The sequence below is a fragment of the Abramis brama genome (genome assembly GCF_963993115.1).
Source record: "Abramis brama genome assembly, chromosome: 18".
NCBI lineage: Eukaryota > Metazoa > Chordata > Actinopteri > Cypriniformes > Leuciscidae > Abramis > Abramis brama.
Window position 1 is genome coordinate 3,704,602 of NC_139980.1, and position 23,308 is coordinate 3,727,909.

The 23,308-nt window shown below is 40.7% G+C and overlaps 1 protein-coding gene across 5 annotated transcripts in view; it reads right to left on the minus strand.

Moving 5' to 3' along the window:
• The window catches only part of kcnk2b (potassium channel, subfamily K, member 2b), a 58,960-nt gene that overhangs the window by 2,853 nt on the left and 32,799 nt on the right, over positions 1–23,308 (minus strand). For 2 of the 5 annotated variants that reach the window (XM_084090352.1, XM_084090349.1), the window contains exons 5-8: positions 13,386–13,608; positions 13,169–13,308; positions 9,915–10,890; positions 2,271–2,814 (exon numbers count right to left, since the gene is read on the minus strand). In XM_084090352.1, the coding sequence (XP_083946478.1) occupies positions 10,564–10,890; positions 13,169–13,308; positions 13,386–13,608 (690 nt within the window). In that variant the 3' untranslated portion in view covers positions 2,271–2,814; positions 9,915–10,563. Of the gene's footprint in view, positions 1–2,270; positions 2,815–2,993; positions 3,084–9,914; positions 10,891–13,168; positions 13,309–13,385; positions 13,609–23,308 lie in introns of those variants that run through there. The other 3 variants (XM_084090350.1, XM_084090353.1, XM_084090351.1) reach the window with 3 other exon arrangements.

Sequence of the window (23,308 nt, forward strand, 5' to 3'; positions counted from 1 at the left end):
TTGAGGACCCGATCATCCGCCTTCTCACGCATCCCTGGCCGTCTCATGGAGACAGGTAAGTGTTTCACTGCACACTCAGACCCCGCCTTCACACCTAGGTGTTGAGCAGTGCTCCTGTCCTGTGTGTGTACGTCGCAGTCCTACTGGCGAAGGACGCAAGCTAGCCATTCCCTCCAGCCGAGATGAAGTCTGGCTTCCATGAGCCCGTACTTCATTGTACCCTAAATGTGTGGTGGGTTACGTCCATCTTGGATCTGTGCCAACTGAAACGGGCCCTTTTTCGAAAGCCTCCGTTCACTTGCTAAACACAGAGATGCATTTTCAAAAATGCCCCGTCCCAAAAAAGCTTGGTCTGCAGCGTTCGACCTGAAAGACATGTACTTCAGATATCTATCCTTCCGCTTCACAGGCCTCCTGTGTTCTTGCGTTCGAAGGTACGAAGTATCAGTACATGGTCCTACCCTTTGAGTGCTCCATAGCCAGTTGGGTCTTCAGGTCAACTGGGAAAGAGTAAACTCGCCCAACGAATTTTCGGTCAATGAATCGTGCCTGGAGTTCGGACCAGCTAACTCTCATGACACCTGAGACCCCAGCCTGGATATGTGCCCAAAGTTCCTACCTCTCCTACGGGACCAGGTGGTGAGCCTGCAAGCGCTGCCCCGGAGGAGGCAAACCCAGCCCTGGCTTTTTCTCTTTCCGTCTGCTCCAGTGCGGTTATACGTGATCAGAATACAAAGCCTAGACCTTATACAAGCTCTGTCTGTGACGGAAACCAGCAGAAGGGAATGCTGTTTCCAAGCAGAGGTTGGCCCACTACATGTAGTTGCCTTCATCTTGGTGAGAAAGTTTCCCAAGATGCACGTGCCCACTGGGCGGTGAGCTCCTCCTAAGCGAGGGTATTGCTCCCTCCTAGGCGTTGACACAGAGTGCCTCGCTGAACAGATGTTAAATAGAGTTGGGGGCTGGGCGACACCTATACACATTCACTAGAGAAATAGCCTATGTGTCGAACCGTTGCTTCCCGTGGGCTCCCTTCACATGAAGCCAGTTCACTGTAAGCACGGTTCGAAGTCTCGGCTTGCTGCGCCATTCCCCTCCTATGGACTGGATACGTGCGCAGTTCTTGCTTCAGTGAGTTACCGTTATTAGCCGAACCCTGTCGAGTTCCTCCATACCCTTCGGCAACAGACGTGGTGGAACGTCCGAAGCCATGTCTATCACTCGTATGCACTGGTGGAACCTGTGTTAGGCTGGGTCCATATGTTGTGATCCCTACGGCAATCCCATATGTGTATTCTTCCACGGTACGGCTCCCTGCGGCGAGCCCGCGTCTTACCTCGGCAGAGTCCGCTCTGCCGTCACTGCTCGGTTGATCAAGCTAGTGTAGATCCCTAGCATGATCCCATTCATTCGAAGTCGACTACGTCTCCATTCCCTCCTTAAGGGAACGGGGGTTGCATACGCAACAGAGACGTTCCTAGCCATATCGGCCTAGAAAATTGCAACTTTTAATTGTCCGTCGGTCTTAGTACACGACGTAACTACAGAAGAGTCAAGTTTTAAATAGGAAAAATATCAAAACTCTTTGGTAATTTTTTTGAGAAAGATGCTAACGGTCTAATCAGATTCAATGATCTATGCTAAGCTATGCTAAAAGTGCTACCGCCAGACCCGGAGATCTGCTGAATGGATTTGAAAACGGTAAAACTCAACTGTTTAACACCAGGGGAGTTGAAAAAAAAAAAAAGTGGAGTGTTCCTTTAAAGATGAATGAGAAACAGCGAGTGCTCTTTGCCATCGCGGCTATTTATCTGCAGCAAAAGGGCAAATGCTGGTCTATATGGGCTCACGAATCCATTCAGGCTCAGAGTCAGCACGGCGAGTACCACTGAATGTAAACGGAGACATGTCATAAATTCTAGGACAGTTGCTGACCTCTAAAATGAGCTTCTCCTTCATCTTACCTCGGCACTGAAGAGCGACGGTCCGGATCACGTGCGCTCCACTGACTACACACCTATTGGTTGTCGCTCCCGAAAGTCGCTCTTCATTTGCATAAAGTTGAACAGATCTCAACTTTGTCAAGTCACTGGACACACCCCATCCGGTTGCCAACGGTCGTTGTCGACAGAAATCGCCTACTCTCCATTGAAATAATTCGTCTCGTTGTCGCTTGTAGTGTGAATGCAGCATAACAGCAATCACACCAGGGTTCGTATTAATAAAACCAAACCCACCAAGTGTGAACACACCCAAATTTAATACTTTTTTATTATTATTTCAGGAGCTTGATGATCATCCTTATTTTTTATTGTTGTCTAAGCAGAAACGAAACAATAGCATTTTAAGATTACAATCATATTGAAATCAGCATTTTGTTCAGCCAGGTAAATCTACCCTTTACAACAAGACCAAGGCATTTTAGTTAATTGCTTTCAAGAAAATGTACAGACTTTAAAAAAATTAAATAAATAAAAATTAATTTTAATACACCAATCCTGAATGCTTTCCGTTGTGAGTCTACGACAAGAGAAATACTTTCAGTCTCTTTTCGAGAGCCTTTGACACCTTTGGATCTCTGATTCATCTGAGGACACATTTCATCTATAAATGATCTTGTGTCTGATTTGTCTGTCATTCCATCAAGAGTGTCAAGTGGGTACGAGAAGGGCGAAATTTACAGTCATGGCTTGACAACTATAGTAGTCCTTGCAGTGATGCTGGTGGCTTAAAATGTGTCTCTGATCTCCATGGCAACTGTGCAATCTCTCCGTCTCAGCCCAGCGATCTGGATGTCAGAGGTTGCAGCGCTCGCTAAACAGAATAATACATTTACATTCAACTGAGCTGTAATGTGGCATCAACACAAAAATCATGTATTTTAAATATTTTGGTCTAATTGGATTGCATTAAATGATCATGGAAACAAATTCATTGCATTCAGTAAGTTCATTAACAGTAGTTGTGATGTTACAGGGCATTTTGGGTGGTACCTTGAGGTCTGATTGGTTTGGGTGGGGAAGGCTATTTGTGTCAGGATTGTGCATGTGACTTTCAGTCTGGGGCAGGAGAATCATTAGACACTGTATTAAGAGAATCAGAGACTGAATATTAAACGGCTACACAGAGACACCACCACTTTTCACAATAGTGGGAGATAAAACTGTAGGAGACATGCATACAAGACAGTGAGGTATATATAAGGATCATGTGACACTGAAGACTGGAGTAATGATGCTGAAAATTCAGCTTCACATTACAGAAATACATTTTAAAACACATTCAAATAGAAAAAGTTACTTTAGGATGTATTAATATTTAACAATATTGGTAGTGTATATTGACATATATGATGCGCTTGTATCATTTTATTTCAAATGTGTCCTCTGAAAATATAAAAACAGTCTCCATACTGGAGGGCATTCTGTGAACCTGTGAGGGTTGCCATGGGAAACAGTAATTAATTAACCATGAACTGAAGGCACCTGTTCCCAATTATACACTAAGCATCCTCTGAGAAAGGTGAGTATGTTCTCCCAATTAAATCTAAATATTCTTATCATATCCTCCTTGTCTGCAGTGGAAAAGGTCAATGATTTGAGCTTGTCTAATAATCTGCATATGTTGAAGTTGCACAGACCCATCACGTTCATTAACCGTGGATCAGCTGTGAGTTGGGGATACTGTATGCATCAGCAAAAAATAAAATGGGTGTTTTGTATGCTATAATTGTATCCTACATTATTTTCAACAGAATACATTGCTATATACAGTAAAGGGCTATTGTAGAACACCAAAGCAATGCTAAGTACAATGTTAGAAGGTAAGAAACCTGGAATGTCTTGAACGTTCACTTATTATGTCCCATGTCACCCTTTTCTAGGTCCAAAAGCTCCTTCAGATCCCAAAAGCAAACAACAAACGCTGCTAATATACACTCATGGAAGGCAATGTCTTGTGACTGTCAAAACATTTGGTAACTAAACAGAATTTCATAACGTTTAGTGACAACATTTTACAATGTTTTCATGGCATAATGACTGGTAGGCTACTGTATTTATTAGTGTATTTATTTATTTAAATTCATAAGCTTATGATTTGATTCCGATCTTGATTCAGTATCAATTAATTCAGATAAATATCAGATACAGTTCCTACATGTAAAATGTTCTCAAGGAAAAAAAACCCAAAAACTCTCAACTAATGCTGTAAACATACAGGGAGCCCTGTCAGCTGGTATTATTATTAAATATTAAAATTAACAACTCAAATTAATAATAGTTATCTTAGACATGTAAATCTGCTGCCCTCTCAGTCGGTCACATTCGACACCACGCCGGACTGACCGAAGAATAGGAATGTCGCTAGAGAGGCCAATCTACTTCAAATCTAACTAAACGAGTCAATGCACATTGGCATGCAATAGTTGCATCATTTGCATATTTGCTTTGTTCCTGCTTTAAATCTTCGAAGAGTGTCTTCTGAATCAGAGCCAGTTCTTCTACCCTTTCTGTTTGATCTGGGTTGTACGGCACTACAGCGGCAGTCCGGTTTCTCTCATTGAGCACTAAAAAGCTGTTCTGACAGCTGGTGAGTGGTGCACTTTAACAGAGCGCTGAAAATCTGTTCTTACTGCTAGTGGGCGGTGCACTTTAACAAAGCGCTGAAAATCTGTTCTCACTGCTGGTAAGTGAGCGTTTTCAACATCGACATCGTTGGACATTGATTGCTCTGATTGATTGCTCTTGTCTGCCTCGTTGCTCCTGCTGCTGCGTTGGTTTGCTTCTGTAAGCTTCGTATATCTTTCTGTTTTAAATCATTATTTACTATCATTCCTTGTTGTTTATACGGCTAAATATAACTTACTAAATGTCACACATTAACCTGACATCGCTATCTTCAATCTAAATCGTTATTACTAGCACAACACGCTAGTAATTCGCTAGCCTGTTAGTGTGCCATCCGTTCGCACTTTATTTTATTTTTCTCGCGCGCGCTCACGCCTTTTACAAGTTCATCAAACAACTTAGGTGAGTAGGATCAGTCAACAAACACGGTGAGTCATGTCATCTTCTCCTCTTACTGTTACTTGCACCTCATGTAACATGTTTAGCATAGCCTTCTCTGTCAGCACAGGATTTACATGTGATGTAATCCAAACTTTAATCGAGGATAGTATGCATGCAAGGGCTTTAGATACTGCTTTGGATGCGTCTAGCTTAGTGAACTCTGTACATTGTTTGGTTCCGGCTGTAGAGCCCGTGCAGCAGGGAAACTGGGTGACCATGAGGCGCTGTAGTCGCGGGACAAAACACAGCTCTTCTGTTCCGGTTACTACTTCAAATAGATTCTCCCCACTCAGTGAAACACCCACTGAGAATCCTGTTGAATGTGCCCTAGTTATTGGCGATTCTATTACACGGAACGTGAAAATAGAGACACCAGCCACCATAGTCACATGTTTGCCGGGAGCCAGAGCGCCTGACATCAAAGCAAATTTAAAAGTGCTGGCTAATGCTAATCGTAAATTCTCTAAGATTATTATTCACGTCGGCACTAATGATGTTCGACTCCGCCAGTCGGAGATCACTAAAATTAATGTTAAAGAGGTGTGTGAACTCGCAAGTAGATGTCAGGCACTGTAATTTGCTCTGGCCCCCTTCCTGTTCGCAGGAGTGATGAGATAGTTAGTAGATTGTCCTCACTCAATGGCTGGTTGTCTAAGTGGTGTCCGCAAAATAATATAGAATTCATAGACAATTGGAAAAGTTTTTGGGGCAGACCTGACCTGTTGAAAAGAGATGGTATTCATCCCTCCTGGGATGGTGCTGCTCTTCTCTCTAGTAATATGGCACAATGTCTTAGAGCTCAAACATGAATTGAGGCTCAGGTCAGGAAGCAGACAGACTGGCTAAACCGACCGTCGGCCAGCCGTCTCACGTCACCAAGGTCAGATAAATCCCATCACATAGAGCCTTTTTCACCTAGATATCATCATATAGAGACTGTGTCTGTTCCCCGAATTAGGACATACAAAAAACTTCCAAACCCATCTAAGGATAAAAATTTGATTGATGTTCAACAAATAAAAAACAGATATAATACAAATGAGCAAATGATAAAGCTTGGGTTGCTAAATATTAGATCCCTTACTTCAAAAGCACTTATTGTTAATGATATGATTACAGACAATAATCTAGATGTGCTGTGTTTGACAGAAACCTGGCTAAAACCAAATGATTACATTACTTTAAATGAGCCTGCAAGATTAATGTTATAAACATGAACCTCGTCTGAAAGGCAAAGGGAGAGGTGTTGCTGTAATTTATAGTAATATTTTCAGAATTACTAAGAACTTTTAACTCTCTTTTTTCCAGCACTTTAGACTCCATTTCACTTAAAGAAGATTAAAGAAAATAGTCCAACGCCGTGGTACAACGAGCACACTTGGGCCCTTAAGAGAGCAGCCAGAAAAATGGAGTGCAACTGGAAGAAAACAAAACTAGAGGTATTTCGCATTTCATGGAAAGAAAGCTTAATTGCATAAAGAGAGGCCTTAAAAGCTGTTAGATCTGCTTATTTTTCAACCCTATTAGAAGAAAATAAACAAAACCCTAGGTATTTATTTGAAACAGTGGCTAAACTAACGAAGGTTAGACGAGGTTGGACGGCTGGTTTCTCGGGGTGGCTTGCGCTGGTTCTCAGAAATCTGTGTCTCCTTTCCCGAGCCTGTAAGCACTCGTCTGATTTAACGGGCAAGGCTTACTAGGCTTGTGGAGAAGCCGCCTTACATGCTATGGTGTTGTTGCTAAGGCACAGGCACTGAAGGACCTGCACGAGGGTGGTCACGATCCAGAAGTTCAACAATAACTTCTTACCGCAGCAGACCTCGCGCTTCGTGCGGCGAAGGTTACGGCACGATTTCTGGGTCGTGCAATGTCCACGCTAGAGGTCCAGGAACGCCATCTCTGGCTGTGTCTGGCCGACATGAGGGATGCCAACAAGGTCAGGTTTTTAAATTCCTCTGTATCCCAGACCGGCCTCTTCGGCGATGCAGTCGAGAGCTTTGCCCAGCAGTTCTCAGTTGCACAGAAGCAGACTGAGGCCATCAAGCACATCCTGCTCCGGCTGACAGCTGCTGCTTCCACCTGACCATTGGCCGCAGGACACCAGTCTGCTTGTCGCCAAGGGTGCCCCGGTGCATCTGCCCCACTCCCATACCGCAGCAGCAGCCTTCATCCAAGCAGCACCATGGAGCTGGTCGTAGGAACAGCGTACAGTCCGTCCAGGCCCCTTCCAAGCCTGGCGGCAAGCACAAGTCCAAGAGACTCTGAGACGGTCTACCTGGAGATGGAGGGGACAGCTCTTTGGGAGATGGTGACCGCACCACTCCCTCCCCCAGAGGAGGGCCGGGTGGAGAATCCTTTGTTTCATTTTGTTTTTGTTCCCAAATTCTCAATAAAATAGCAGTTTCCTATATCTCTGGATCCCAAGAGGGCATGTAGAGCAGTGGACAGTGCAGAACTGGACCACTCTCAATCTCCTTTTCTATTGCCACCGGGCCGGTTCCCTGCGTTCCACCTTGCTGCTCCACTGCGGGTACGCCTATGGTCCCGCTTGCACAGTCTCTACGAACCTGGCTAGCGCTCCCCAGTCCGTCTCGCTGGCTCATTCGGACCATCAGGCTCGGCTATGCGATTCAGTTCGCCCACAGAAATGCATTTTCGAATGCATCCGTCCCCAAGATTGGTTTGCAGCGATCGACCTGAAGGACTCGTACTTTCATGTCTCGATTCTCCCTCAACACATGCAATTTCTGCGCTTTGCATTTGAGGGTCGAGCACATCAGTACAAGGTCCTGCCCTTTGGGCTGACCCTGTCTCCCCGTGTCTTCACAAAAGTCACAGGGGTGGTCCTTGTTCCCATGAGAGAACGCGGCATTCGCATCCTCAACTATCTCGACGAGGCTCATACTAGCACAGTCCCGAGATCAGTTATGCGAACACAGGGACCTGGGGCTCAGTCACCTCAGCCATTTTGGGTCTTCGGGTCAGCTGGGAAAAGAACAAACTCTCCCCCATGCAGAGGATCTCTTTTATCGGTATGGAGTTGGATTCGGTCGGACAGACAGCACGCCTCACATAGGAACGGGCTCAGTGCTGAACTGCTTGAATACGGTCACCGGCTCGGCTCCTCAGCAAAAACCTAAAGATGCGATGCACCTTCTGCTCATTATATACCCACGCTGCTAGGCAGAGCAGGTGATGCAAATATTGAATGCCAATGTGCATTGGCTCATTTAGTTACACTTGAATTATATTGGCCTCTCTAGTGAGATTCCTATTCGTCGGTCAGTCCGACGTGTTGTCTCTGTTCCCTCCTTCAGGGAACGAGGGTTGCATATGTAATTGAGACGTTTGTGTGCACAAATAATACGTTTCACAATGCCGCCTAAACATATTCGGTGATTGTCATGCAGGTGGGTATTATATACAGTGACCCTGTACGGTGTGGGGAAAATGTGATTGGTACAGACTGGTTCAATTAAGAGGTTGCAGGTCTTCATTGTTTTAATTAAAAATCATACCTTGTCAATACGTGCGTTCGACTTCATGCGGTGCTGCACAAACCGAATGGCATATGACATCAAAATACAGCAAGAGTGACTCGAAAGCAAAGCATTCTTGATGTCATACACCCAATGGTATGTGTAGCACGTTGGCTTTTTTAATTTGACGTGAGATTTACTTGGGCAGTGTGAGAGTATGAGTGTCTAACGCCAAATGCGTGCTGGAAAACCATGATCTAACTTTTATCTCCATACCGAAATCTCAGTTGGCCTGACAGTGATTTATTTTCTCTCAATCATAAAAAAAGTACTGGGAGTATAGTAACGCAGCACATCAAAAACAGGATTGGGGCAAACAAGCTGCGCTGCCACAACAAATACTTGCAGTGTTACAAGCTTTGTTGATTATAATGGGAGCAATGCAGTTTTCTTCCATCACCATGCACCACTCTGTCTCAGTGTGAGAGTAAGTGGAGATTATTGTGCTTAGTGTAAAAGTTTGTCTTAATTAATTGTGTAAATAGTGGGTGGAGGGATTAGAGAATTCAACACACTGAAGAAGTCCCGCGAGCCGTAATGTCTGTTATATTATTCCCCTGTAAAATAAAGTGACTAAAAGGATTTTGAATTTTGAGTACGGATCACAGCTATATTCTTGAAGTAATTAAATAGATTAACACACAAAATCAGAATACATGACATGAGACGAGAGAGTGTGGTGTTAATGACTCTGTGGAACCATAAACATTATGGTGAAATAGAGAAATTTACACATAGGCCTAAATAAATTGCCACAAGTGCATCATTTTATTTTATTGTTATACTTCAGGGAAGTTAGTTCCCTGATCATCTATTTTAAAAAAAACAAAAAAACTTGCCATTTTTGAAAGGGAGGGAACAATACATGTGTTGTGACCCTTTTTAGAAAAGCTTAAAGGAATAATTGACTTCAAAATGAAGATTCTGTCATCTTTTACTCACCCTCAAGCTGTGTCAAGCCTGTATACATTTCTTTCTTCAAAATATCTTCTTTTGTGTTCAACAGAAGAATGTCGGTAACCAGACAGTAGATGGACCCCAATGACTTCATAGTAGATTGTACTATGGAAGTTAATGGGGTCGACAACTGTTTGGAAATTCATACAAGTTTGAAACAACTTGAGGCTGAGTAAATGATGATAGAATTTTCATTTTGAAATGAACAATTGCTTTGGGAATGTAAAAAAAAAAAAAAGTCTCCCACTAGTTATGATGACATTGTGGTGGTGTTCATGTGTACTAATCTCATAAATATGATCATTTTGACATGACTGAGGGCAGGACTGTTATAATCACATTCACTTACCTTTTGACTGTGCCTCTGTGCATCTGGTCATGGATGGTTGGGAATGTTCAACTTATGATGTCAATGAATTTCCTCACTCCCTTGCTGCAGTGTATGCCTGCAGTTGGGACAGAGTAATACAAAAGACTTGTGTGATGTTGTGCCTTCATTATGTGCTGGGCTTTGCAGACATTGTCTTGGAGTGTGGTAGACTTGAGAGAGCTCTCTGTTTCCATAGCAGGTGCTCGGCTGCCTCATGCAGTCCCAGAATGCTGACATCCAGTAAATGCCACGTAAATGCTGTCTATACTGAAAATTCTTGCAGAAGAATGATAAAAAAAAACAAAAAAACACCTTTCATGCATTTTAGAGCTATCCCAAAAAAAAAAGGGGGGGCAGCACTCGTGAAGCATCTACAGTATATTAATATGTAACTATAATCATATATATTACAAATAACTCATTATTTAATCAGAATACATGGCTATTTTTGCATGGCCGTCAATGGAGCACAATGCTCTTTGTCCACACAATGGTGTCATTCTATTTTCTTTACATGCAATGTATGGTCTTGTCTTTGTCCTCTTATTTTTCCTTTTGTCTTATCCTTCCTTATAAATCCTATATTTTTTGCTCTCACAGTTTGTCGGTGAATGCCTTTAGTTCCAGTTCATTTTGTTTGTATTGTACTGATATCTCGATGGTCAGCGTAATCCGGGATGAGGCCATTGAGGTATAAGCTTCCGCTTCGTACAAATGTGTAGGGATACAACTCTTCTCTGTGATCTCCGAGGTTAACTGAATGTGCACGTTTCCCTGGTGTCATCTGCTGATTGATGGGTGGGCTGAGGTTTATTTCAGCGGACAGCTTGCGGTTGACCGATGCAGCACGCTGGAATTTGTCGTAAATGTCGACACTAAGTCGCCGACGAGTCTCCTTAAACTCAGCGGACACGTTAGCAGTCCATTCAGCAGCATGAGCTCGAAACTCTCCTACCTATGACAAAAAGAACAAGATTAATATTATAAAAAACATTTGTAAAGGTTACTGCGCCAAAAATCATGTCATGCCAGACCAGTATGTTTTTTTCTTCCTTTTTTCTGAAATACAAAAGGGGAATTTTTGAATATTTTTAATATAATACCTCTATTCCCATACTGACACAGTGTCAAGCTCCAAAAAGGACAACAACAAAATAAAACAACATATGCAAATATATACCAACTATGCACTACATTCCAAGTCTTCTGAAAGCATGGTAGCTTTGTGTTCGAAACCGACAACAACTACATTCAGTAATTATATGCACATGTACAGTATATGGAAAAAATGTTAACTTTAGCTTAAAGCCAAATGCCATAGGTTCTCACATGCCTTAATCAAACACAATTTTAAATTTATAGAATGGAGAATGACATTTGAGAGCTGGACCGAAGGGGAATATTATCTGTCAGTAATGACTTAAATTACATTTTGGTCAGTTCTTTACACAAAGCTATCATATGACGTCAGAATAGTTAGTACATTAATTTAACTGTATGGATATTAATGATACATCTATGGCTCTTTTATAGTGTTGTTTTGCCCTATTTAGAGCTTGACAGACATGCTGACTATGAACTGCCACTGGAAAAAAAGCAGTGCAAATATTTTTTTTTTAAATCTCCTTTTGTGTTGATGTAAAAAAAACATCATATGGGTCTGGAACAATATGAGGGCGAATGATGAAAAGCAACGTGATATTTAATTTTGACAGTTGCAAGGAAAACTGGAGCTATATATGATACCCTAATATAACCATAATCATAATATAAGTAAATAAAAAATAAAAAATGTTTGTGATTTGTATTTAAGTATATATCATTTGTGACCCTGGACCACAAAGCCAGTCACATGGGTCAATTTTATGAAATTGAGATTTATACATCAGATATTTCTACATAAATAAGCTTTCCAATGAATGTATGGTTTGTTAGGATATAACAATATTTGGCCGAGATACAACTATTTGAAAATCTGGAATCTGAGGGTTAAAAAAAAAATCAAAACATTAACTTTAGCTGGACAATAACTTTATTCTACATATGCTGTAAAGCCAAAACATTATCTGTTACTGTAATTTCCTATTATCACTGTAAAGCTGCTTTGAAACAATATTGTTAAAAGCGCTATATAAATAAATGTGACTTGACTTGACTAGAACCAAAAATACAAATTACTCTGAATGAAAGTTGGTAGCACTTTATCTTACAGTCCTGTTCCCCTTGTACATACTATGTATTTACTATAGTAATTGCAATAACTGGTTAATAACTAGGTACTAACCCTAAACCTACCCCTAAACCTAACCTTAACCCATGTTACCTTATATTACCCAGTACTTTGTTAGGCGTGTGACTCAACATTGATCAATTGCATGATATTGTCACGAAAATAGAGGGTTTGAAAATATCCAAATAGAAAATAAAGGGATTGTATCAACCCAATTATAAGTGTCACAAGGTGTTTATCGTTATTCAACATGAAAAATAGACTAGTTAAGGATTTTGTTAGAAGCTTTAGGTCCCTTTTTGAAAGCAACCTATTTATTACTTTGCTTCCTTTGAAATCAAGCAACTGTGATTTCTTGTTGCATCGCTGCATCAATAGGAAGATAATTACAATAATATAAAAGAAGTTGCAAGTGCAAAACCACTAATCACCATAATGGTGAGTTCAAACAAAACCATTTTAGAAAAAAACAACATCAATTTATGAAGTCAGCTTATGTGATGTTCTCTCAAAGTTTTAAGTTGTATTGACAATTCAACATTTAGATGATTTTGGGAAACGAGTGAATGCAACTAGAGAAAGATAACTGCAGAAGAGGAGGAAATGAGTAAAAAATCTATTAAGAATTTCCTTTCCTTAAACTTTTTTTTTTTTGCTTGAAAAATGGCACTCAAACCAATCAAATAATAAAAATTAAACTTTGGTTTTCGGAGTAAATAAGGCATAGTATGATAATACTAGATTTTTACAATTAAGTTAAGACATTAAGTAAAATTAACTAAAAAGTGTTAGTTAGAACAACTGTTGGATTTTACAGTAAGTGCATGTATTGTAAAATAAAGTGCAACCTAAAAAGTCTTATGGGTTTGGAACAACATGAGGGAGAGTAAATGATGAAATAATTGTTATTTTTGGGTGAACTGACTTTAAAGCATTGCATAGATTTGTGGGTGCAGATGTTGTTTGAAGGTGACATAATTTATTGCATCACATGAGAACACACCTCCTCCTTTGTTTTCTTGGATATGACACGAAACCAGTCTCCAATCATACTTAGAACAGCAGCGAAATATGCTAAACCAATCAGGATCCAGAACCAGACCAGGGGCTTGTAATAGTCCAAGTACTCCAATTCAGAACCACCTGAACAAATGAGACACAATGCTAGAATCCTTTTTGAAAACAGCTGCAAACATGCAGTCATGCGTGTCAATGCTCACCACTGCTCTCTTCATGGAGGCGTCGCTCACCCTCGCCCGCAACAAAATCTCCAAAGCCGATGGTTGTCAAAGTAATAACGACAAAGTAGATGGACTCCAGCGCACTCCAGCCCTCAATGTGTTTGAATATGACGGCAGGCAGAGTGACGAAAAGGAGACAACCAAAGAGAATGAAAAGAAAAGTAGAGATCACACGGATCTTGGTTTGACTCACGTTCCACTTCTGAGGAAAGAAAAAAAAAAAGCATGGATGGAAAGATGTAGGAGTTAATAGATGGATGGATGGATAAATAAATATATAAAGGGTTAGTCAATCCATGGATGGACAGTTTGATTTGAAAGTCTGATAAACAAATATGTGACCCGTGCTGGCCAAAATGAGTCGCAATGGGCAAATTTTCAAAAATGAGTTATTGTAATTCCCATTCTTTATTAAACAACCTTCAAAATTATGTAGGATTTGTTGGAATCTCAACAAAAAAAGTCAATGGAGTCCACAAAGTCAATTTTGAGAAAAATAGAGTTAAAGTTTTCTAAAGGTTCCAAAACAAAATCACCTAGCAAACATACCTTAAAATCCCTGGTAAAAACACCAATTTCGGCACACACCAAGTCAAAACCAAATATCTATAGGAATTTTTTTTATTTTTTTTTATTATACCACAATTGTTTGATTAACATTAATGAAACACACAGCCTATATATATATTAAGACCTACTGTACCGCATGGATCTAATATAAATGTTACACATCGGATGTTTTTCCTCAACAGGTAACCAAACATTCACTTATGACATTTTTTTTCCAGATTTGACAGATAAGTGAATACTCACCAAGAAAGAGATATTTTGAAATACTGTAATTCTGTATCTATGTGTATATCGTGATCGCGCACTGTCTGAGGCGTCTTTGTGCACATGCTTCGGATTGTCAGTCAGTGCCAGTAAGATTGTTTTGTTTACATCAACATGAGTTTGAAAATCACATTTCATTGGTTCAGAGTCAGACTCATGCCATCGAGAATTCGCTATGAATATTCACAAAGTTGGAATGCTGCACTTTAAAACAATACCAAGCTTGTGCTGAGGGGAAGCGCCTGTCGTCGAGAAGCGAGCGGAAAAAAACAGAATTTAATTGCTATTTGGAGCATTGGGATTGGTAGAAATAGCACATTTTTCTGAAAACCTCAAATTTGACCAAAAATAAAAAATTTCACTCTTTTTCCATTTTTGACATTTCAACTAATTTTGCCAGCACGGGTGATATATAACAAACCGATGGAGGCAGAAATGTACAAAAATCCACCAAATACTGTATATAAAGATAACATAAAGAAACAAGACATGTCCAAGACTTTGATATCCTAGAGCTGATATATGACTGGGGCCTCCAAGGTCACAAAGAATTTATAATACAAATAAACAGGTATGTAGCTTGTTGCAATAGCTATTTGAAAGAAAAATACTAGGCGTATAAAAATTTCTATGTGCCATTTTACTCTCTAAAAACTACAAATCCACTGCTCAATTTTCAAGTTATCAACTATTTCATTTGTTATCTAAAATTTCATTAATTAACCCAGAAATTACAGTTAAAGTTGATATAATTATCAACATTATTATGTCATCAGAAATAATGTTTACACTTATTAGGTTTAATTCAAAAATTTGAATTAAATAAGAGTGTAGTTGTTGGGCTAACTTTGTTGACCAGAAGCAATGAATAAATGGGGAAAGCATTGAGAAGTGCCACGTGTGAGGAGGAGAGATGGCCAAATGGAATCAGGCCCAGGGTCCTCAGGGCATGTGTGAATCAGCTGTTTGCCTGGTTTCTTTCAAGGTTTCGTTCTCTACTAATATCAGCAGATGGAGTTTTGGTTCCTTGCCACTGTCGCTCTTTGGCTTGCTCAGTGGTGGTTTATATTCAATCAATCGTTTTATTTCTAAAGCACACTTAAAAACAACACGAGTTGACCAAAGTGCTTTACAGACCCAAACTTACAACACATATAGACAAACACACCATAAAACAAAATGAAGCACTAAATAAACCACATGTAGCTAAGAACAGTTAAAAGCAGCAGAGAAGAGATGGGTCTTCAACCTAGATTTAAAACACTCAATGGAATCACAGGATTTAATGTGTAAAGGGAGACTATTCCAAAGACGCGGTGCTGCAACCGCAAAGGCAAGATCTCCCTTAGTTTTTAACCGAGATTTTGGAACATTTAAAATAAAGCTTTGAGAGGATCTTAGTGGTCTAGCAGCAACATGATGCTGTAACAAACTAGAAATTACATGGGCAAGCCCATGTAAACCTTTAAAAACCATTAAAAAGACCTTGAATTGCACCCTATACTCAACAGGGAGCCAGTGCAGAGTAGCCAGCACCGGAGAGATACTGGAACATTTCCTGGTGCCAGTCAACAGTCTGGCCGCAGCATTCTGCACCAGTTGCAGCCATGAAAGCAACTTCTTAGACAACCCCAAATAAAGAAATTACAGTAATCCAATCTGTACGAAATGAATGCATGGATCACAGTTTCCATATCTTTGAAAGTCAGGAAGCCTTTCAATTTGGCAATGCCCCTCAATTGAAAAAAGCTACCCTTAACCACAGCATTTATTTGTTTATCGAATTTCAGTTCGGAATCAAAAATCACACCAAGGCTCCTCACCTGAGTATTAACATTAGAGGCTAAAGGGCCCAAGTCAAGTGCAATCTGATTTGCTAGCTTTGGTGGGCCAAAAATCACCACTTCGTATTTAGATTCGTTCAACTTAAGGAAACTTGATGCCATCCACAGCTTTATTTCGTCCAGACAGTCAAGCAAAACTGATCATTTCGAGATGTCATTCGATTTCAAAGGAAGATACAACTGGGTATCATCTGCATAACAATGGTATGCTACACCATACTTTTGACAGATTAATCCCAGAGGGAGCATATATAAGGAAAACAAGACAGGGCCGAGGCACGAACCTTGAGGGATCCCAGAGATGATGGGACGAGTGGAGGAAACGAGAGTTCCCTATTTCCACCGCAAAGGTTCTCCCCTGTAAATACGATGTAAACCACCTTAATACAATCCCCCTAATGCCCACCCACAGACTCAGACGCTCAAGGAGAATCCCATGATCCACTGTATTGAAGGCTGCACTCAGATCCAGCAGCACTAATGCAGTACAGTTCCCAGAATCTACCGACAAACGCCATTGGTCACCTTGAGAAGGGCAGTTTCAGTACTATGCTGAGGTCTGAAACCTGACTGGAATGTATTAAAAATATTGTTTTTATTTAAAAAAGTTGGTTAAGAACTACCCTCTCCAGCATTTTAGCTAAAAAAGGCCCCTTAGAAATAGGTCTATAATTGCCGACGGGTCTGAACTCGTTTTTTTTTTTTAAGAGGCTGCACAAGAGCGTGCTTAAAATATGATGGCACCCGCCCCTCTATAAGATTAATATCAGTTGCGACATACATAGCGTATGGAAGCATGAGGTACATAGTCCTAATAAAGTTTCTGCGGGTCAGTCTAGGTCAAAGTTCAAAAATATAGTCCTTCCCTGAGGAATATTTGTGTGTATAACTGAAATGAATGTAATTTCAATTCAATTAAATTCACTTTAATTTGTAAAGCACTTTTCACAATACATATTGTTTCAGAGCAGCTTTACAGAAAATGCATGTCTACATTACAATTTAGAGTGATCTGTTATCAAAGGTGAGGTGACCGTCTAAGTTATGTATTTCAGAAATGTACATATACAAATCACGCAAATCACATATACAGCTAACAATGTATTTATTTAGTCAATGTATTAATTTAAGGCGGAGTGAGATCATTGAAGTAAAGAATACTTGTTGTTAACAAATTATTAGTATATATAGAACAATTTAGCATGGTTCTGCTCATTATGGGATCAAACTTTAGGTGTACTCAGAAATGAGAAGTAGAAATATCATTAAAATGATGTACACTCACATGAGACCAAGACTCCAGATATATCAGTCTTTTAAAAAGACAGTTTCATTTTACATGGAGTTGGTCACCTTATTGATGTCACATGACTAGTCATGTTATTTATTTAGTTACTGATAATAATAATAAAAGTACTAATTATAATAATAATAATGTGTACTATATGGTGCTTTTAAAAAACATAAACTGATATGCTTTATGCTTTATAACGCGATAAACAAGCAAATCAAACAATATACTGAAACAACAAATACAACATACAACAAACTCGCCATATCAGTGGAGCCAACAGCACAGTTCAAAGTGATAGAAAACAATAGCATGTGTGTGATGGAACAATATGATGTCCAAACAAGCAATCTCTGCTAGAGTGATGAAATAAACTGCAAAGACCCATAGCTTTCATGCCACAGATTATAAAAGGGAATAAAAAAACAGACAATAAAAGCTTTAGAATCAAGATCCACACACAGCAGTAACAGTTGCTAAACGTATGTTTAACACACAGCCACTGCCGACGAGTATGAGCATGTCCCAGTAGCCAATATTTGCCGCATTAAGACCTTAAAAACTTTAACAGGTCATAAAGCATCATCATGCACCCATTCAGAAAGACAAATGTAACAGTTTATAATGTTTATTCAGCCTCAAACCAAAGTGGCATGCCATGTCCAAATGCAGGTGAATGTTTATTTAACAATAACAAGACCAAAACAAAATGAGAACCAGAAAACGGAAGCTTATACAAAAGCTTATACAAAGATTGATGAGGGTAACGAGGCATAGGTGAGAATAATCAAAGAGCAACGAGGGAACAGAAAACTGGGGCTGAATCCGAAATAACCCCTATACCCTCATATACTGTAAGGCATTTTTCGAGGGGACATCCATTTGTAGTGGTGTCCCAAACCATAGTGGACGTTATCGAGTGCACTCATTCAATCCCACATTGCACTGCAATGACGAGTGTACAGCCAATGTACACTCAACAACCGACGGAATTCGCTCCCTCGTTTTTATTCATTTCAAGTGAACTGTATTAGTGGACTAATGTAGGGAATAGGGATTGAGGGTTTATAGGGCGATTTTGGATTCAGCCTGGGACTAGAAAAAAATACAAATAAAAAGTCTACAAAACTACAATACAGACACAAGACAAATTGACCTTAAAACAGATAAATAACTGAAAGCCCAAATAGACAAACAAGTTGCTAATAAGCCTTGTTGATATCCACCATTTTGTCTATCAAACCTAAAGAACTTTCTGTGACATACTTTGCAATATTCCCAAAATTATGGCAAAAATATTTTTTACATGTAATTTTGATATTACGTATAGAGGTTAGCGAATGCGCAGGTAGTACAAACAATTAATCTAGCACATTTTGAATGATCGCTCAAAAGCAAAACATTTCTGTATTTGAGCAAAGGGAAGAAAAAATGTAATAGTGCAGTGCTTCTCAAACCTGTCCTGGGGACCCCCACCACTGCACGTTTGGATGTCTTCACCCTCTAACACGCCTGATTCAACTCATCAGCTCATTAGTAGAGATCACAAGACTTGAATTGGGTGTGAAACTGAAACTGACCACCAACTTTCCGACACCATCTTTATATTTTAGCTCAACTGTCACAGAATGGAAAGCACAGAATTGTGGGATATAAAAGACAGTGAAGGATACGTCTATGTTGCCTTCAAAAATCGATCAGATGAAGGTATCTCAGGAGACAGGAAGTAAGGCCAACTTTGGATTCGGACGTGCCTTGATGCCTTCCTACCTTGGAATGCGTCCTCCGAAGGCATCATTTTTAGGTTTTTGGACTTAGGCTTGTTCTGTGATCCTGTTTCCCTTCATGTGATCCAGTCATGTGTTTCCTGTTTCATGTATGACATCCCAGCTTGTAACTGTGGTGATCATGTTTACGTGAGTTTTAGGTGGCTTGTTGGAGGGCATGTCTTAACACCTGCATCTTATGACCATGGCGCTTTAAAAGTAACTGGTAACAAGATTTTGGGGCGCAACTGGGCGTTTTTTTTATTTTATTGTGCTGGTCAAAATTGGTTTAGTCGGGTAGACAAAATCTGGGCTGCTTTGGGATCAGTTTATTGGGTTTCAACCATTTACATTTTATAGGCTAATTGGTTAACAAAACCCAAGTGGCCATGTATTCCAATCAGTCATCAGCATGACTTACCTAAACACACATGCCCTATGAAAAGTCAGCTGGTGTTGACAGCGACAGGACAAGCCCGTGCTTTCAAACAATTAAGAGCGATAGTAGCAACAGCCAGTGGAAAGAACAAAGGTGCTGAAGTGGAACTATAAAAAATAATAAAAAATAATAATAATTTAAACGTATAGAAAGGAGTGGAAGAGTGATCTGGACCTGAAGCCATGGATAATGCCATCTAAAGGAGATGATAGCACAGTTCACTACAAATTCTGCAGCACGGACATATGGGCATCTCAAGGATTTGAAGGACCGAGCTGAAACCAAGAAGCACAAGAATCAGTGCCTGCCCACAGTTAAGGCTAACATAAGAGTAAAGCTAACATAAGAGCATTTGTGATGACCAGTGCTGTGAACTCCGGATAGCAACATATGTTGCTTGCCAGAGATCAGTTAATGCTGTGGATGACTTAATGGACATACTGAAAGATGAGACCGGAGCATTCTAGATGCACAGAACCAAATGTACAGCTGCCATTAAGTTCTTGCACTGCATTTTAAAGAAGAACTTCAACAGGACATTGGAAACTCACCTTTCTCCTTTTATTTGGATGAAACAACCAACATTACATGTGAGCACTTCCCTGGGACTGGCTGAGCTTTTTTGATGTGGATATTAGTGGGATTGTGGATGCCAACATTGACTTTCTGCAAGCTAATTCGCTGGATATAGCAAATATGGTTGGCATAGCAACAGATAGAGTTGGGAGCCATCATTCTGTGTATAAGTTGCTCAAACAGAAACAGCCTAATTTACATTTAATTTGATGTGTATGCCATTCTTTGGAGATTGTGGCTCAAAAGTCAATTCAGCAGCTCCTTAGCAATGTTGAATATATGATCAGGTAGACTTACAGCTGGTTTGCACACTCATCTAAGCATTAGAATACCTACCAAACTCTTTATGAGACTAAATTAACAGCAGAGGATGTTCTTTGAAAATGCTTTCTCCAGGATCCCACCGCTGGTTAGTGCCAGCAGATTGCATTGACAAAATCCTCAAGCCAGAAGATGCATTCACTTTACATTTTAGAGTGAGTGAAATGTACAAAGACAAGACCAACAGCCTTTACATGCATTTTTTAATATATTTTTTAATAATAAAAGCTGTCAACAAGTGCTTTTAGTTAGAGACCAGTGATAGCCTTGCAGTTTTTAGGGATCTCAACTGGTTGTACATGTCAGCAATGAGAAGTGTAATCAAGCTGTTGATTACGTGTTTTCCGTATGAATGATGAACAACAACTCAGGGAATTAGACCTAAAATCCTCTAGTATATACCTTGCACTTAAAGATGCTAACTTGGGGACCACATTTAGTCAGAAGTTGGAGTCAAATGCTCTGTCACCTGAGAAAAAGCAGGTGGTCTTAACACGCTTAAAACGAAACAACTGCTTACAGGATTTAGCACTTGGTGCAAATAAAATCCTCACTCTACCCTTAACCAACACTTGAGTTGAAAAAGCATTTTCTCAAGTCACTGCTAAGAGATGACACCAGCATTTGAATGGGATTGCTGCTCCTTTAAATGTGCGCTCAGGGCTGGCATGGAAGGGATGGACATTGGCTACTTTTCATCCTCCCCAACAGCTGCCAAATATCGCTTGCTGTAAAGACGTGAAATATTATTTCCAAGCATTTATATTGTCCCGCCGAGCAAGATGAGGCATGATATACAATTTCTGCTAATAATCTCAGATATTGTAACGTAGGGCCAAGCAGGAACAGAATGAGCCCACCAAACATTTCAGCCAAGAAGGACAAGACTCGGCAAGGAACACTGGGGTTTAAATGCAGAAGGGGACGGGCAAACAAGACACACCTGGGAATAATAACAGAACTAATCATCAAGAACTACAAAACATGGCACAGAACGGGAAGACATAAAAGTCCACACCATGACCAGGGGAACACAGGCTGGGATCATGACAGATATATGTTCATATTTAATATGAGTTGAAATGAAGTTGCTTCTGGTACTGGCATGGCGCCAGTGTTTGGCTTCGCCGCTGTGGCTGGAGGTTCGTCCCGACTCGTTTTATTTGTTTAGAATAAATAGGTATTCTGGTGGTTGTTTTGAAAGTGATAAATGACACTTTAAAAACACTTTAAAGACGTCTAACTGCATGCTTTACACAAATAATTTCCACAGGGGAAAGAAGGGTGGGCCACACTGTGTGTGTCCCTTCTGATGACAGCAACCAATCACAGCACTGGAATGGAGAAGCACCAAATTGCAATGTCCTCCTCCTGGGAAAGGGATAAAGGTATCCTTTCAGCAGACACTCCTTGTTCTGAGTCTCAGGCCTGCGAAGGGGAGACAGAAACAGATCAACCAAGTTCTGAGTCTCCCGGTGACAGATACACTGTTCTGAGACTTTGGTTCTTCCAGAGAGACAACAACAGATTCCATGATCTGGATCTACAGCTTGTGAAGCAGCAAAAAATACGACCACGTTCTGAGTCTCCAGTATGTGAGGAAAGAGACATTAACAAACATTTCCGAGTCTTTGTTCAGTGAGACTACTACAACACGTTCCAAGTCACCATTCCAGAGAGATAAAAGCAGATTGACCAAGTTCTGCGTGTCTGGCCCACAGAGGCAGAAGACATACAGACATCTGCAACAAGTTTAAGCTCCGGAGAGCAAACCTTCACTTCAAGGTTCCTTCATCCAAGTGTTCCAGATTGTTAAGGACCTTCTGCACCTACTTCAGAGCCTCATCTGCGTAATCCAGATTTTAGGACTCTTTGGTGCTTCAAGGCAGTTGAAACTGATTCCGGCTCCTTTCCCCACTGCATTGTCACCTAGCACAACCAGTGGAAGATGTCACCGCAATCGGACTGCTCGACAACGTGGAATGTAAATATCACTTTACCAAACCTCTTTCCAGAGACCTTGGCATTGTTGTTTATTATCAGTATATGATTTTCTAATTTACATTAGAGGTAATATAGCTGATGATAGTTAATAACAAATAATCTTTCATTTATTTGTTTGATGCATCATAAGTTCCCTTTCGTTCGGGAACTCCTACGTCTCGTCGGAGGAGTTTCCAATGAATTGGGATCACGCTAGGAAGACCAACTGTCTTCGAGTGAAATAAAACGAGCCAATGAACATTGGCATGCAAGATTTGCATTCCGCGGCCCGCCTACCAGCGCGGGTATAAAGCGGAAGCAAGCGCATACACAAACGCTTTCTGCTTCGGAGCCGACCGGTTGTGTCCTCTGAGTGTATGAGCGTTTTGGATTGTGTTTCCGTGAAGCTCAACGAGTCTGCTGTTTCAGGAAGTCTCTTTGTGTTGGTGTTACGGTGCGGCAGTGATCTTCGCGATCTCCCGGATCCCATCTGTCACTTCAGGCGAGCTGCTTTTTTCAAAGAGCTGTTGTCACAGCTGGTATTCGGTTGAGTGCACACAGCGGGCTTGCAGTTTCCCCGCTGTGTTGCCGCGTTTGATCCCTGCGTGCTTCGGCACACTAAAAGAGTATTTTTTTGAAAGAGCAACACGAGTGAAGATCACGTCCTTTTAAGGATGACGTTTCACCCGTGTGTTTCTGGGTGCGGTCAATATCTGCCTCCGGGTGATGGTCACGATCGCTGTCTCACGTGTTTGGGCCTCGCGCACGCTGAGACAGCGTTAGTGGTGAGTCATGTTCTCATTGCGGGAACATGACCATTGCGACATTGAGACTGAGACTGAGATCCC